This window comes from Gadus chalcogrammus, chromosome 19 (genome assembly GCF_026213295.1).
Source record: "Gadus chalcogrammus isolate NIFS_2021 chromosome 19, NIFS_Gcha_1.0, whole genome shotgun sequence".
Taxonomy (NCBI): Eukaryota; Metazoa; Chordata; class Actinopteri; order Gadiformes; family Gadidae; genus Gadus; species Gadus chalcogrammus.
This window is the reverse complement of record NC_079430.1, coordinates 17488176-17502201: the sequence shown is the minus strand read 5'-3', so window position 1 is coordinate 17502201 and position 14026 is coordinate 17488176. Positions and strand designations below refer to the sequence as shown.

The window sequence follows — 14026 nt, the reverse complement described above, 5'->3', positions numbered from 1 at the left end:
TAGTTGATAAGGGTCTTAGTTATTGTTGTGGCAGACACGTGTGTGGTGTGTGCGTGTGTGTGTTTGTGTGGTTTAGTGTGTGTGTGTGTGCCTGTTTGTTTTCATGTCTTTGTGTGTGTGTGTGTGTGTGATTCTGTATGCAGGCATACGTCTTTGCATGTGTGTGCATGTGTCAGTGCGTACGTACGTGTATATATTTGTGTGTCTGTGTGTGTGTACAAGTAAGTGTGTGTGTGTGTGTGTTTGTGTTAGTGTGTGTGTGTGTGCCAGATGTGTGTATGTGCACATTCCGGGTCCGAGCAAGTGCTTAGGGATGTGTTTCCATTCACACAAAATAAAAAAACGTCCTCCTGTCTCTTTGGCATACCTCGTTGTACCCGGGTCATCACCAGAGCCTCCCTGACCGGGGCTACTGTGGTGAATCAGTCCGCTATCCCATTCTTATCCACGTTTCACAATCTGCTCTGTGTGGTGACTATACCGTCCCAGCACAATGAGCCGGCTCGCCCGCTGCGTGAAGCAACTTCTTGTGCATGACGCATCCTATCGGTGCATTTTTAAAGATATGGAAGGAGTAGCCCTAGGAATCTGGGCGAGCACAATGCTCAATTATAGACGTCGACAGAAATTAAAGTTAACACGCTCGGTTCTGTTCGCTTTCTGGTTGGAGCGTTTTTTTTTTGGTAAATGGCAACCGGTGTTTCATAAGGTCTAAGGTTGTTCTTTCTTTCCTATTTTGATGAAGTGAAAGAAGAACTTGTGCAAGAGTGAAACCGAGTGAGGCAACGGCTCTTCGTTCAGGGGGAGCACTTGGTGGCACTTTGCTTGGAAGTCAAACTAGCTTGCCTGGAGATACATCTTCTAACTATATGTATAAAAAACAACCTTTATCTGGTATGGCGCTTGTTATACAGTCGGAATAAGCTCAGCAAACATAGAAAAAGTTTTGAGGGAGGGGATAAAGCTGGGGTTTGTGTATTTATTTTTATCTATACATATATAGTCTAAACCTATTTGATTGGTTGATATTTAGCGAGTAGGGCTGACAGGATATCCCTGTTACTCTTTTCCTTCTCATGGTGTTCAAGATTATAATGTTTTCGTGCTTTGAATCTGATGTACACTTCCCTACAACCATCAGATCTGCATTCTTTCTCTGTCTCTCAGTTAGAATGTATTGGTGGAAGGAGAGAGCGTGCATGTTTTTTTCGCCTCTGTGCACGTTAATACAGATAAGGACATCATTGAATGAGCATCACAGAAGACCCAGAGAGATAACAGCACGTGCATTGGGTGAAGGGTGAATGGAAATAGGGAAGATCATACAGAGAGAGAGAGAGAGAGAGAGAGAGAGAGAGAGAGAGAGACAGAAGGTGGGAGCTGTGCATCTTCTCCATGACATTCCTCATTTAGTGGCTTCAATATTGCAATTTAAGTTAGCAGCACACAGCTGGGCCTTGAGGCATTTGAGTTTACCTTCTATCAGGCAGTGATGACTAAGGGAGCAGTCATTTGTGCCCTGAGCTTCTGGCCAATCCCCAATGATGTCAAGTTGTAGCGTAATTTGTTCCATGATACATTCCGTCCCGACGTGACTTGGCACAGCAAAAGGCAGATGCCAGTTGACAGTTTAGGAAACTGAACTGAAACATTAAGATGATCAACTGTTTTGGTAGGAAAAAAAAAGTGTATAAATAAACAAGAACAAAAGACTTAAAAACAGAGCGATATTAATGATATTTAAAAGTAGAAGACGAAGAACGACGACATTCAAAAATAACACAGATTCCAAAGTGGGTTGGAATCTGTGTCCCCTGCCCCCCTGGTTTTGAACGGTGGATTCCTATTTGCGTCTCAGTTCTGTCCTCCTTTTCGGCGTGGAACATCTCCGTAAATTGCATCTTCCCGTTGGCCGGGAAACAACCCGGGTCATTGTGCCGGCGAGCTGTGGTGAAGGAGCACCATTACCTCCCAAATTGAATCAGGCTTCGTTAAGCGACTAACGACCGTGTCTCCGGCGTTTTACAGTAGAGTGAGAGGAGGAATCAGGATTATCCACTGTCACACACACGTACACGTACACACACGCACACACACACCCAGACATGAAGGCCCGCACACACACACACACACACACACACACACACACACACACACACACAGACTCACATCCTCAGACACACAGACGCAAACTTAACACACACACGTACGTAAACGTAACACACACACACAAACACACACAAAATCACACACAATCACACAGATGTGGTGATTGCATGGAGGAGTAGTAGTGCTGATATCCAATATTCTGTCAGCCCCCTACCCCTCTCTCTCTTTCCTCCGTAGACAAAAATGTTTTCGATTGGGCCCCCAACAACACTGAACATCTTGTCTGTCCCCCCCCCCTCCCCCCACCCCCCAGGAACAGTGGGGGGTGTTAGTTGCGTAGCAGTGGCAGTGGTTGCCGGCGTTGACAAGTTCATGATTGTGAGGAGACTTGAGTGTTTTTTCAGGGTCAATGCGAATGTGAACAGCGTGTGGATTAATGCTGAGCTTTTGATATCAAAGCCTCACACTCTCAATAAATATAAATCACCAAAGTCTGTAAAGTGTTTGTCTTTGTTTGAGAAAGCTGCGCTGTGGGAGGCTAGCACGCTCAGAGTATTTTTCTGTAATCTCAAGTCAAGTGCTTTGCCACATCGGTAAATTAAAACTACAATATTTATGCTAGTGAAGGGGATATCAGGGGGAACCAGTGGCAGTCGGAAGTAGAAGGAGGGGATGAAAAATAATAATAATACAATAATAAATATTTGTGTGACCTGTGACCTTTGAGTTGGAATTGTCACTGGCACACAACTCTATTTCTGCCCAGACGAAGAGCTCTGTCTATATAAAGGTTGTGGCCTGCGATGAACTAAAACTGAAATGTAATTCGGCACAGTGTGCCAGCAATCGACAACAATTACAAGCGTGAAATATCGTCATCTATGTCTGGGAGAGATAGAGAGAGCGGGAGAGAGAGAGAGAGAGAGGGAGAGAGCAAGAGAGTGAGAGAGAGAGAGAGTGGGCGAGAAAGATAGAGATATATAGAGAGAGAAACAGAAAGAGAGAGGTTTGGGGGCTGACCTGTAACTTGCCCTACCTGAATGGCTGTAGGCTCTATTAAAAGGCGGAATGGGTGCCTTGGGAGACAATGAAGGACAAAGCCTTTAGAGATTGCTATTATCATGTCATGGCTGACTGAATGCTAAACCCACCAAATTTTGTTGGCAGTCAGTGAATGAATGAAAACAGACGAATAAAAACACTCTCTTGGGAGTTATTTAAAACAAGGGGACAATTGTGCAAGCAATGGCCTCAGGAGCTGGGCCCAGCAAAGGAGCCTTCGCAGAGGCCTCCCTCTGATTGGCTGGCTGGGCAGAAAGGGGCGGGCCTGCAACATTAGTGATAGAGGCTAAAAAGCCAAAGTCCTGCAGTGATGAAACCCTGGGCGATCACCGGCCCCTCTGTTTGAAGTGATTACCACCCTGCGCAAGATAAAAAAGACCCCCACTGCCCCAGACTTTGTGCCTAATTATCTCACACTGGGGACCCCCACCTCCTCTCCTTTATAAGACTCACCCCTAACCCAGGAAGGGGACAGGCACTCTGAGGTCCACCTATAGACCGCCAACATCCACGTCGACGTGGACAGCGCAGCCGCCTTCTTCGGGATCCTATCTGAGAACACGGGGCAAAGAGAAAGTAAAGCCTACACCAGCAAAGACAGAAGCCACTCGCCTGAGAATGCCGCACTTAAACGACTGTAGCTACTACAGCATGCCGGACGCAAGCCGAGCTTCTAATGTAAGGAGACAGAGGACTGGAAGACGCTGTTTTAATGTGTTGTGTTGTCGGGGTTCGCAGAAAAAGTTGAAGTACCTTGTTTGGCTTGTTGGAAAAATTAGTTGTGTTGATTTTGGGATATTGTCCGTGTAGGTTGTCTCTTCGATTTATTTAAAAGGTTAAAATGGACTTTGTATGGTTTTTGTTTGAAGGATTTAAATCAGGAATGTATTGTTTTTAATCAATAGTATCTGAACAGTAGTAATCGTTATAGGATATACAATTTTTTCTAAGTTCTTAAGTTAAATATGTGGATTCCTGCAAGTGGTGTGTATCAGTTATCAATAACAGTAACGGTAACACCTCAATGAATCAATACTGCAATCAATATGGCAAGACTTACTGTAAATAGCTTCAATCGTAACTATTTTAGTCTGTTGCTTTCAATCACTTATTTATTGTAGCAATGACGTGGTTTCGTTTCGCTGATAGTGCTTCTGTTTTTGATTTTTTTCTGTTTTGGTATTTTTCAGTTTTGGTCAAAATTCACATCTCTTTTCAGACATACACCACTGAAACCTCACAGCTGTGTTGGCAGTGCGCACACACATACACACACACACACACACACATGCGTTCATGCACTCATGCACGCAGGCATGCATACACACCTGCACATACACACACACGCCCTCTCTGACAATCTCTCTCTCTCTCTCTCTCTCTCTCTCTCTCCTCTCTCTCTCTCCTCTCTCTCTCTCTCTCTCTCTCTCTCTCTCTCTCTCTCTCTCTCTCTCTCTCTCTCTCTCTCTCTCTCTCTCTCTCTCTCTCTCTCTCTCTCTCTCTCGCCCCCTCCAGGTACAGACCCACCTGGAGAACTCCAAGTTCCTCCAACACCACCAGCAGCAGCAGCAGCAGCAGCCGCCGCAGGGCCAGCAGGTGAAGCAGTACCTGACGCTGGGTGGCTCCAAGATGGCCGCCTCCGCCGCCATGCCCCACCCCCACGCGGCCAACCAGCCAATGGCGGCCATGCCAGTCCAGAGGAACGGGCAGCACATGCTGTCGGCCCCCAGCGACGGCAGTAACCCCAACAGCCCCGTCACCCTGCTCACGCTGGCCAATCACGACAGCGAGGTGAGTGGATCGCCCTTCTGATTGGTCGGTTGTTTTTGTGTCTCTCTACCTCCCTGTATTCGTTTTGTCGGTTAAGAAGAAGTGAGAAATCGGTTATCTTAGTGTTTGGGATTTCATTGATTTGGCAACACCCCTACCTCCCACCACCAAAAAGTGGTGGTTCCCTTTTCCTAACCCCCCCCCCCCCCCCCCCTCCTCCTCCTCCTCCTCCTCCTCTGTTCTTGCTGTTATCTCAGCCACCTTTCAGTACATTTCATTTCTAAATCATGATTATAAGAATCATTGCAAGGCACTTTGCTACCAGCTGCCCTTTAACTACTGTGGTGGTCACATCTTCATTAAACCCACCATTGTTTTAACAACCACTGTTGAGATGTTCCAACAATTCATTCTTACTTCAATGAAGGCTTTACATTTACTCAACACAATAGCACTCTCTCACGCTCATCACCCCAACAAATCTTGTCTATTGATCAGTTTCTCCCTCTTATCTGCTCCCCAAAAACGTCAGAGAAAGAAAATTTGATTGTATTTATAGTTTCATCAATGAGCTTCAAACATGAGTAAAAAACGTGCGAAACCGATCCCTTATTGGATTAAGTTTTTGATTAGTATGCATCCTGTCTGTGGGGACAAACTCGGACAGCAGTGAACATTTGGTAATTCTTTTTGGGGATATTCATAACTCATTTGCTGGTATTTTTGTTTTGTTTTAGTTTCCAATGGATGAAGTTATCGATGATCTGATTAGCCTTGAATCCGGTTTCAATGACGACGGCTTGGATTGCATGGAGTCGAACCTCATGATGCAAAGCAATGTAAGTATAAATTATAGTGCAAATAATATTATATACTTTCAAATCTAACAACTGCTGACTAAATGTTTTTTTATATTCAATTGATATTGTCAATGCATAAGTGCTAACAATCTGGGAAATGTATTTTGGTGCAACTGTCACCTTTGAGTTTACTTAAGTTTTTCGAGGGGAATATTATTTTGCTTAGCTAGCCATGTTTTTTCCCTAGCGTTAAAATGTGGGTGTTCTCCATCCAAATGGTAATGTTCAGGGTTGGCTAGCTTGGGAAAAGGGGGCCCTGTCTTAGTTTGGGGTCAGATTAAGGCTTGAGATGAGTCAAAGTTCACGTGTATGGGGGTACGGGCTTAGCCACATTTCTCACATTTCTCAGGCCCACAATGCAGATTAGGAAATAAAACGTCTTTAAGCAAGGTGCAAGATATTCACTGACAATAGGACAATGAAGGGATGTCTGGGGTATGTAAGCGTAGGCCAAAACAATAAGGGTGATAAACTATTTGACCCTGTCCCAGCTAAAGCTACAACATTCACAAAGAGATAATGCCTACATTTGAGGGTGAGACAGAAATACAACCTTTAAGCCTCATACAAGTAGTTCATTAAGAATTTACGATAAATAAATAGATAAACGTATAGCTTCCACACATCCACCGGCATTCGTGGTGTGATTCACTGCATGTCTGGAATCCTAAGACTGCGTCTGGGATTGCTCAGCGCACAAGAGTCCATTTTGGTTGTAGTTCATAGAGGCGCCAGTGTTGGCCATCCTCCTAAACGGCATCCGTATTGTCGTGTCTGGGTCTGTTTACACACCAAACAGACAAAGACAAGGTCAGAGAGTTGGTAAAGGAGGGAGCGGGGACATGGGTTGGAACTGGGTGCTATAATGGCGGGGATGATGTACAATAAACGACCGAGGATGGATGGAGAGTTCCAGGAGATAAGGAGGGTTGCTCAGCCATGGGATGTTGGTCGGTGGGTGGTTGGTTTAGTGGGGGGTTCCTCATACACACACTCGAAAAAGTGAAAGATTATAGAGTGCTTAAATGGATAAATTCATCCTTATTAGTCATACAGTATGATGCATTGCAATGCGACGGCCCACACACACACACACGCACACACACACACACACACACACACACACACACACACACACATACACACACACGCACAGGAACTCACACGTCTCTCAGACACGCGAGTGAGAGATTGAAGTGATTACAATGGGTGCAGTCGGAGGAACAGTTGCAATCTTTCATTTTAATACTTTTTTTTTTCTCTCCACCTCCTCCTTCTCCTCCTCCTCCTCCTCCTCCTCCTCCTCCCCCTCCTCCTTCTCCTCCTCCTCCTCCTCCTCCCCCTCCTCCTCTTCCTCCTCCTCCTCCTCTTCCTCCCCCTCCTCCTCTTCCTCCTCCTCCTCTTCCTCCCCCTCCTCCTCCTCCTCCTCCTCCTCAATCTTCCTCCTCAATCTTTCATTTTAATACGTTTTTTTTTTTCTCCACCTCCTCCTCCTCCTCCCCCTCCTCCTCCTCCTCCTCCCCCTCCTCCTCCTTCTCCTCCTCCTTCTCCTCCTCCTCCTCCTCCTCCTCCTCCTCCTCCTCCTACGTCTTTCTTTCCATCTTGTTAAGATGACGAGAGAAGGATAAAATAAAAAAACACTACGCAAAAAGGCGAAAGCAAGCAGATAGCAGCCCGTCCTTGCATCCCTTGTTCTCCTCTTTCCCCCTCTCTCTCTCTCTCTCTCTCTCTCTCCCCCCCTCACTCTCTCTCTCTCTCCCCCTCCCCTCTCCCCCCCTCTCCCTCCCCTCTCCCCCTCTCCCTCTCCCTCTCCCTCTCCCTCTCTCCCTCTCCCTCTCCCTCTCTCATCTCCCCTCCTCTTTCATCCCCTCAACTTGACCCCCCCCCCCCCCCCCCACCCTGCATCTCTTATCGAGATCCCTGCTATTTAACGGTGCGATCTCCGCCTCGCAAAACAAGCACACCCTGTGTGCTTACCACGCACATGCCAACTAAAATCCACCGACCGTGGATAGTGTCCATGACGGCCATTTTTTTTTAAACAATTTTCTTTTGCATGTTCCCAGAAAGACATAAATGCGAGATTGGACACACACAAGGCCTATCTATCGACACACCACGTCTCACCACATTCCTCCGGCGGACTCTGTGAAGAGGCGTCGTTATCCCACGCACCCCGGCCATGTTTTTCCCAGCGAAGAAGCGAAAAGAAGCGTAGTAAAAACAGTTTTCCCTCTGAGACAGCTCAGTTGACCCAGCTTGTCTTTTCATCTAATGGGATGCTATTTCCAACACACACGCACCCGCACACACCAACACACACACACACACACACACACACACACACACACACACACACACACACACACACACACACACACACACACACACACACACACACACACACACACACACACACACACACACACACAGAGGGCCTCTCTGTGTGTGTCTGAAGACCTCTTTCAAAGGGTGCAAAGAAGTTCTGCTAATGCTGGTGTTAGTGGATCAAGGCACTGTGCCAGGTCAACTTGGGCCTCTTTTGGGGGGGTTGGGGGCGGAGGTGGTGGTGGTGGTGGGGTTAGGGTTCAGATCGGGCAGACTGGGGGTGGTGGTGTGGGGCCCTTGTCAGCTCATAGTGAGTTCAAATTATCCAACATCGACGGCTTCCTGCCTTGCTCATCAACAACGGTGTTCTTCTGATTGACAGGACCTGCCTTGGTGTTTTGGGGTTGAAGCAATCTGCGTGCTCGCTCGCATTCTCTTTGGATGAACGAACTAACTTTGGTTCTCTTTTTTATCTCCCTCTCTCTCGCCCTCGTTCTCTCTCTTTGTCTCTCGCCCCAGGTGTCGTTGAGTGGCAGCATGCTTGACCTCTATGGCGGCGAACAAGGTATGAAAGCCCCTAAAGCAGGAATGAGTCCCCCCTCCACTAACCCCTTCTCCACTAAGCGATCTGTGAAAAGGGAATTCACAGGTATGCCCTCAGACCAAGATAGCGAGCACACATTCACTTTGTTACACTTCCTCAAAAGGGCTCTTCATTCACTTTGTTACACTTCCTCAAAAGGGCTCTTATTTGGTCATTTCAGTTGGAAATATAATATGAAAATGAAGTGTCATAGATATTTGGCCTGTTAAGCCCTTTGAGACTGTAATGGTGATTAAGGGCTATACAAATAAAAAGGAATTGAATTGAATTGAAGTAAAGCTTTAACTTCAGTGTGGTTGTACCGGTCTTAAAGCGCTTACAGCTAAGTTAGGGGTCGAAAATACTAATTCAGAAGCTGATTACATTTTTTTATAATTAATCACACTTCTAAGCATTAAATCAAGTAAAAACTATACTCGTAGACGTAATAGTTAATTCGTCAAAGTACAAAATCTAAAATGTCCTACAAGACAGGACTAAAAACCAATTGCTGCTGCGTGTTTCGAGGCTGTGGAGATGAAATGGCCTTCTGAACCTAGCTCGAACACACAGTATATTGGAACTAAATTTGTATATGGTGTCCTCATTATACTTTTCTATCTCCGGCTAACGTCACATACACTTTGGGGTGTCGCGTTAACACGTCAAACGCGTTCAACGTTTAAATTGAATTTACTAGTCACAGTAAAGAAAAGAGAAGGGTCTGTGTTTGTTTATTTGTGTGGACAACAGGCCACTGTTGTCAAGTATTAGCGAACTACGCAAATCTTCCCGAGTCGCGGGCTTACATGGCCCTAAAATGTGTCGTTTAGCGTTGTAGCGGCCCAAACATAAAGGGGATCTTTGGGACTTGGGTTACTTATTATTGTCACGCATCAAGCAGAAAGCGGTTCCTAATTCGTTTAGGAAATAGAAAGGATGCCTACAGAACGCTTCAGACTCAATTAGAAAAATAAGTAAATGACCATGTTTCATTTTGAGTGTGCAGGGTAGACAATGGGCTGTTACATAAAGTTTGAAAATGTCTTGATTGAATCAACTGTGACAAATTGGGGAATCCAATCTCAGGGCCCTAATTATGTAATTTTGGAAGAATGTGAATGCAAATATGGATGCACCGGCATTTTAGTTTCATTTTTTTTCTTGGTTCACTGCTCTGGAAAGATTACGATAGTTTTTAACTCTCTTAATTATGGGGCTAAATACTTTTCAATCACACACACACACACACACACACACACACACACACACACACACACACACACACACACACACACACACACACACACACACACACACACACACACACACACACACACACACACACACACAATGCACCACTGATAAACCGGAGTGGATAAACTGGGTCCTTTCAGTGTGTGTGAGTGTGTGTGTGTGTGTCTGTGTGTGTGTGTGTGCGTGTATGTCTGCATGTGTGTGTGTGTGACTAATACAGAGAAACTGCACACTTTGGTTGACCCCAGTCAGAGTTGTCCCCAAAATAACCAATTGTCTGTCTGCCTGTGTGCCCGCGTGTCTGTGTGCGTCTGTGTGTGCGTCTGTGTGTGCGTCTGTGTGTGCGTCTGTGTATGTCTGACTACTGTGTCTGTGGGTTTTTTTGTTTCTGCTGATAACCCTTTAAGATTCGGGCCGTGCACGACTAATCAATCCACTCCTCTTTCTGGTTCTCTCCATCCACAGAGGGCGGTCCTAGGGTGACGGCCAAGGAGCGCCAGAAGAAAGACAACCATAATTTAAGTGAGTGTCCCCTCTCCCTGCTGCCTTTTAAGTCCCCGTTTACGATGCAGTAATTAGTTATGGATACCCTATAGCTAATCAACTGACCCCCCCCTCCCTTCCCAACATGCTCTCTCGTTCTCTCTCTCTCTCTCTCTCTCTCTCTCTCTCTCTCTCTCTCTCTCTCTCTCTCTCTCTCTCTCTCTCTCTCTCTCTCTCTCTCTCTCTCTCTCTCTCTCTCTCTCTCTCTCTCTCTCTCTCTCTCTCTCTCTCTCTCTCTCTCTCTCTCTCTCTACCCTGTCCAGTTGAGCGCAGACGACGTTACAACATCAACTACAGGATCAAGGAGCTGGGCACGCTCATACCAAAGTCAAACGACCCGTGAGTGCCACATTCTCTCCATATTCATTTTTACATTCCATAAAGAAACGCATTGTCCGCTGAGCAGGAGACGACTTCAAGCCCATCACCGCGACAACGGAGCACCCAATATGTCTGCCGTCTGTCTGGTGCCGGGCGTATATAGGAAACTCAATCGGTTAAAAAAAAAGAAGAATTTAAAAGTAAAAGCACTTCCAAAGTGTTGTGCTGTGAATTAAAAATGACCTGCTGGCCCTGCGCTTAAAGGGCTCACTTAAGTCCCCCCATTGTCGTCCACGCTCGCCCGCACAAGAACGCCACAACCTCTGTCGCACTACAGTCCCCATGCTGTCAATTCCAGCTCTCAAAGAAGGAATGATGAGGGAAGGGTGGGGGGAAGAGGGTTCAAAATACAAAGAGGCCAACGGCCACGCTGTTCTGAATCACTCCGAGTTTGCTGCCACAATGTAATCCCGCCCGGGTAATGAAATCGGGCGGCCATCTTCTCAATTGAACTTTGCCTCGGATTTAAATGAAAGGTTATAGCGCTACCTTCGTGTCATTAACAGGGAATATAAAAAGAGCGATTGTTCGCACGCATCCGACCCAGTGTCCCGCTCTCGTGGAAAAGGACGATTTCATTTTTTTTTTCCATGGTCTCCCGACATCCCAAACAGCGTTTTTTAATACCTGAGAAAGAAGAATGACTTGCTCTCTGTCACCTTAAGTCCATTCGCCGTTTCCACCCCTCCCCACACCCTCTCTGTCTTCTCCCCCACCTACCTTTTACCTCCGCTCAGTTTTTTTTTTTTTCTTTCATTTTCCTGGAGGATTAATTTTTACCCGAACAAGTGGCAACGAGAATGGACTTTTTTCTCCTCGTGCGCACTTAACTATTCTATTAAAAAATCCCCATTCACTGCTCGCTGCGTCCTATCTGAGGGTGAACGCGGATGAACATGTCCTGTGTAAATCACCATTTCTAATTCACATCATAGAGAAAAGGGAGCGATGTTAGGGGGGGGGGGGGGTCTGTCTTTGAGTTCGGACGTTTATTACGTATTTTTTTCTTTTAATCGCCTATCGTGTCGTTTAATTCCCGTGGAGGACATTGTGACGAAAAGAAACCTTGTGCGAGGGTTCGGTTTGAGTGTGAGTAAAAAAATAAATGGTGGTTTCTTCTTCTCTTGCGACAGGGACATGCGGTGGAACAAAGGCACCATCCTGAAGGCCTCCGTGGAGTACATCAAGTGGCTACAGAAGGAGCAGCATCACGCCCGGGAGCTGGACGGCCGGCAGAAGAAGATGGAGCAGGCCAACCGCAGACTGCTGCTCAGGATCCAGGTAAAGACCCTCGTCAAGAGCCAAAATGGCTGCCCCAGGTTTGGCTTAGAGAGAAAGGCGGTAGAGAGCAAGTAAACCCAAGCGTGTACCGCCAAAATGTCTGCCCTTTGCTCAATGGCGATAGAAGATAGAGAGTAGGTTAAAGAACAGTATAAAGAGGCAAAATGGCTGCCGTTTAATTGATGATGTCCAATAGTTATAGAAAGAGAGTGAGGGACAGAGAGAACAGAGAGAGAGAACACAGAGAGAGAGAGAGAGAGAGAGAGAGAGAGAGAGAGAGAGAGAGAGAGAGAGAAAGGTGACCATAGCCCCCCCCCCCCCCTCCTTCATAATACGGGGGCAGGATAATGACTCCCAGCCAAAAGGCACTCAGTTCGATCCCCAATGCTTACAGTTATGCATTATCTGTTATACATCACTACGCAAAAGAATGACTCATAGACATCCATGTTTTGAAAACGAAACATGCGGTTATGAAAAAGTACAAACTGAATCCTAAATTCATTGTGAAACTGTCTCATAACCGCCCAAACACCCCCCCGTCCCTCTGTGTGGGAGGAGGTTTTTTCCTGGGTTGATCAATGGCAGATCTGACATAATCACAACAGACTATTAGCTTTGTCAACTATAGTGACTCACCATGAACTCTTCTTCTCCTTCTTCTTCTTCTCCTTCTCCTCCTCCTTCTTCTTTTTCTTCTTCTTCTTCTCCTTCTTCTTCTTCTCCTTCTCCTTCTTCTCCTTCTTCTCCTCCTTCTTCTCCTCCTCCTTCTCCTCCTTCTTCATCTTCACCTGCTTCTTCTCCTCCTCCTCCTTCTCCTTCTTCTCCTCCTCCTCCTTCTCATTCTCCTCCTCCTCCTTCTCCTTCTTCTCCTTCTTCTTCTCCTCCTCCTCCTTCTTCATCTTCACCTGCTTTTTCTTCTTCTCCTTCTTCTCCTCCTCCTCCTCCTCCTCCTCCTCCTCCTCCTTCTTCTTCTTCTTCTTCCAGGAGCTGGAGCTCCAGGCACGAGCCAACGGCCTGGGCAACATGTCTGCCGGCATGGCCACGGTAGAGCTCTCCTCCCTCCTCCTCAAGCAACAACAGCAACAACAACAACAACAGCAACAACAACAACAACCACCTCCACCCCACTACCAGGACGACATGAACGCCGACTACCTCCAGCACGGCCTCGCCAGCCTGGGCGCCATGCCCCTCTCCTCCTCCTCCTCCTCCTCCTCTTCCTCCTCGGCGGTCGTCAACGGCGACGGGACCGCCACCTCCTTCTCCGACCCGCTCTCGCACTTCACCGACTTCTTCGGCGCCACCCTCAAGGAGGAAGAGCACCAGCGGCTGGACGAGATCCTGATGGACGACGCGCTGTCGCCGTTCGGCGCCGACCCCCTGCTGTCCTCCCGCTCACCCGCCGCCGGCCACGCCCCCTCCGGCCACGCCCACGACGGCCCCGCCCACGACGGCTCAGACGACGGCAGCCGGCGGAGCAGCTTCAGCTCGGCCGAGGGCGACGAGGACCTATAAGGGGCCACCCCCCACCTCCCCTTTTCATGACCTTTGACCGAGCCGAACCCCGTACGATTCCCAAACCAGATGCATTATGGGACGCCGTTTGGCTCCGGCTGCAATGTTTTTGACGCTTTTGAATGGTGCCCGATGCTTGCATTACCCCGATCCAACTCCACCGCCCATTCCCCCCCCACCCCCCCCACTACCCCTCACCACCACCTCCACCCGCCCCCCCCCCTGCCCTCAACCACCCCCACCCCAAAGGCCATCACAGAAGCACTGGCTCAAACCTTGGAAGGGCTGGGGAAAAGAGATAAACAAGACTTTGGCATACCCGTCGCCCCCATTG

General features: G+C 47.4%; 1 protein-coding gene across 1 annotated transcript in view; it reads left to right on the top strand.

Moving 5' to 3' along the window:
- The window catches only part of tfec (transcription factor EC), a 14289-nt gene extending 471 nt beyond the window's left edge, over positions 1-13818 (top strand). Inside the window, exons 2-8 of the mRNA XM_056578917.1 lie at positions 4687-4962; positions 5679-5780; positions 8649-8694; positions 10435-10491; positions 10776-10851; positions 12027-12174; positions 13162-13818. Of these exons, the coding sequence (XP_056434892.1) occupies positions 4687-4962; positions 5679-5780; positions 8649-8694; positions 10435-10491; positions 10776-10851; positions 12027-12174; positions 13162-13692 (1236 nt within the window). The 3' untranslated portion in view covers positions 13693-13818. The remainder of the gene's footprint in view (positions 1-4686; positions 4963-5678; positions 5781-8648; positions 8695-10434; positions 10492-10775; positions 10852-12026; positions 12175-13161) is intronic.
- The last annotated feature ends 208 nt before the right edge of the window (positions 13819-14026 follow it).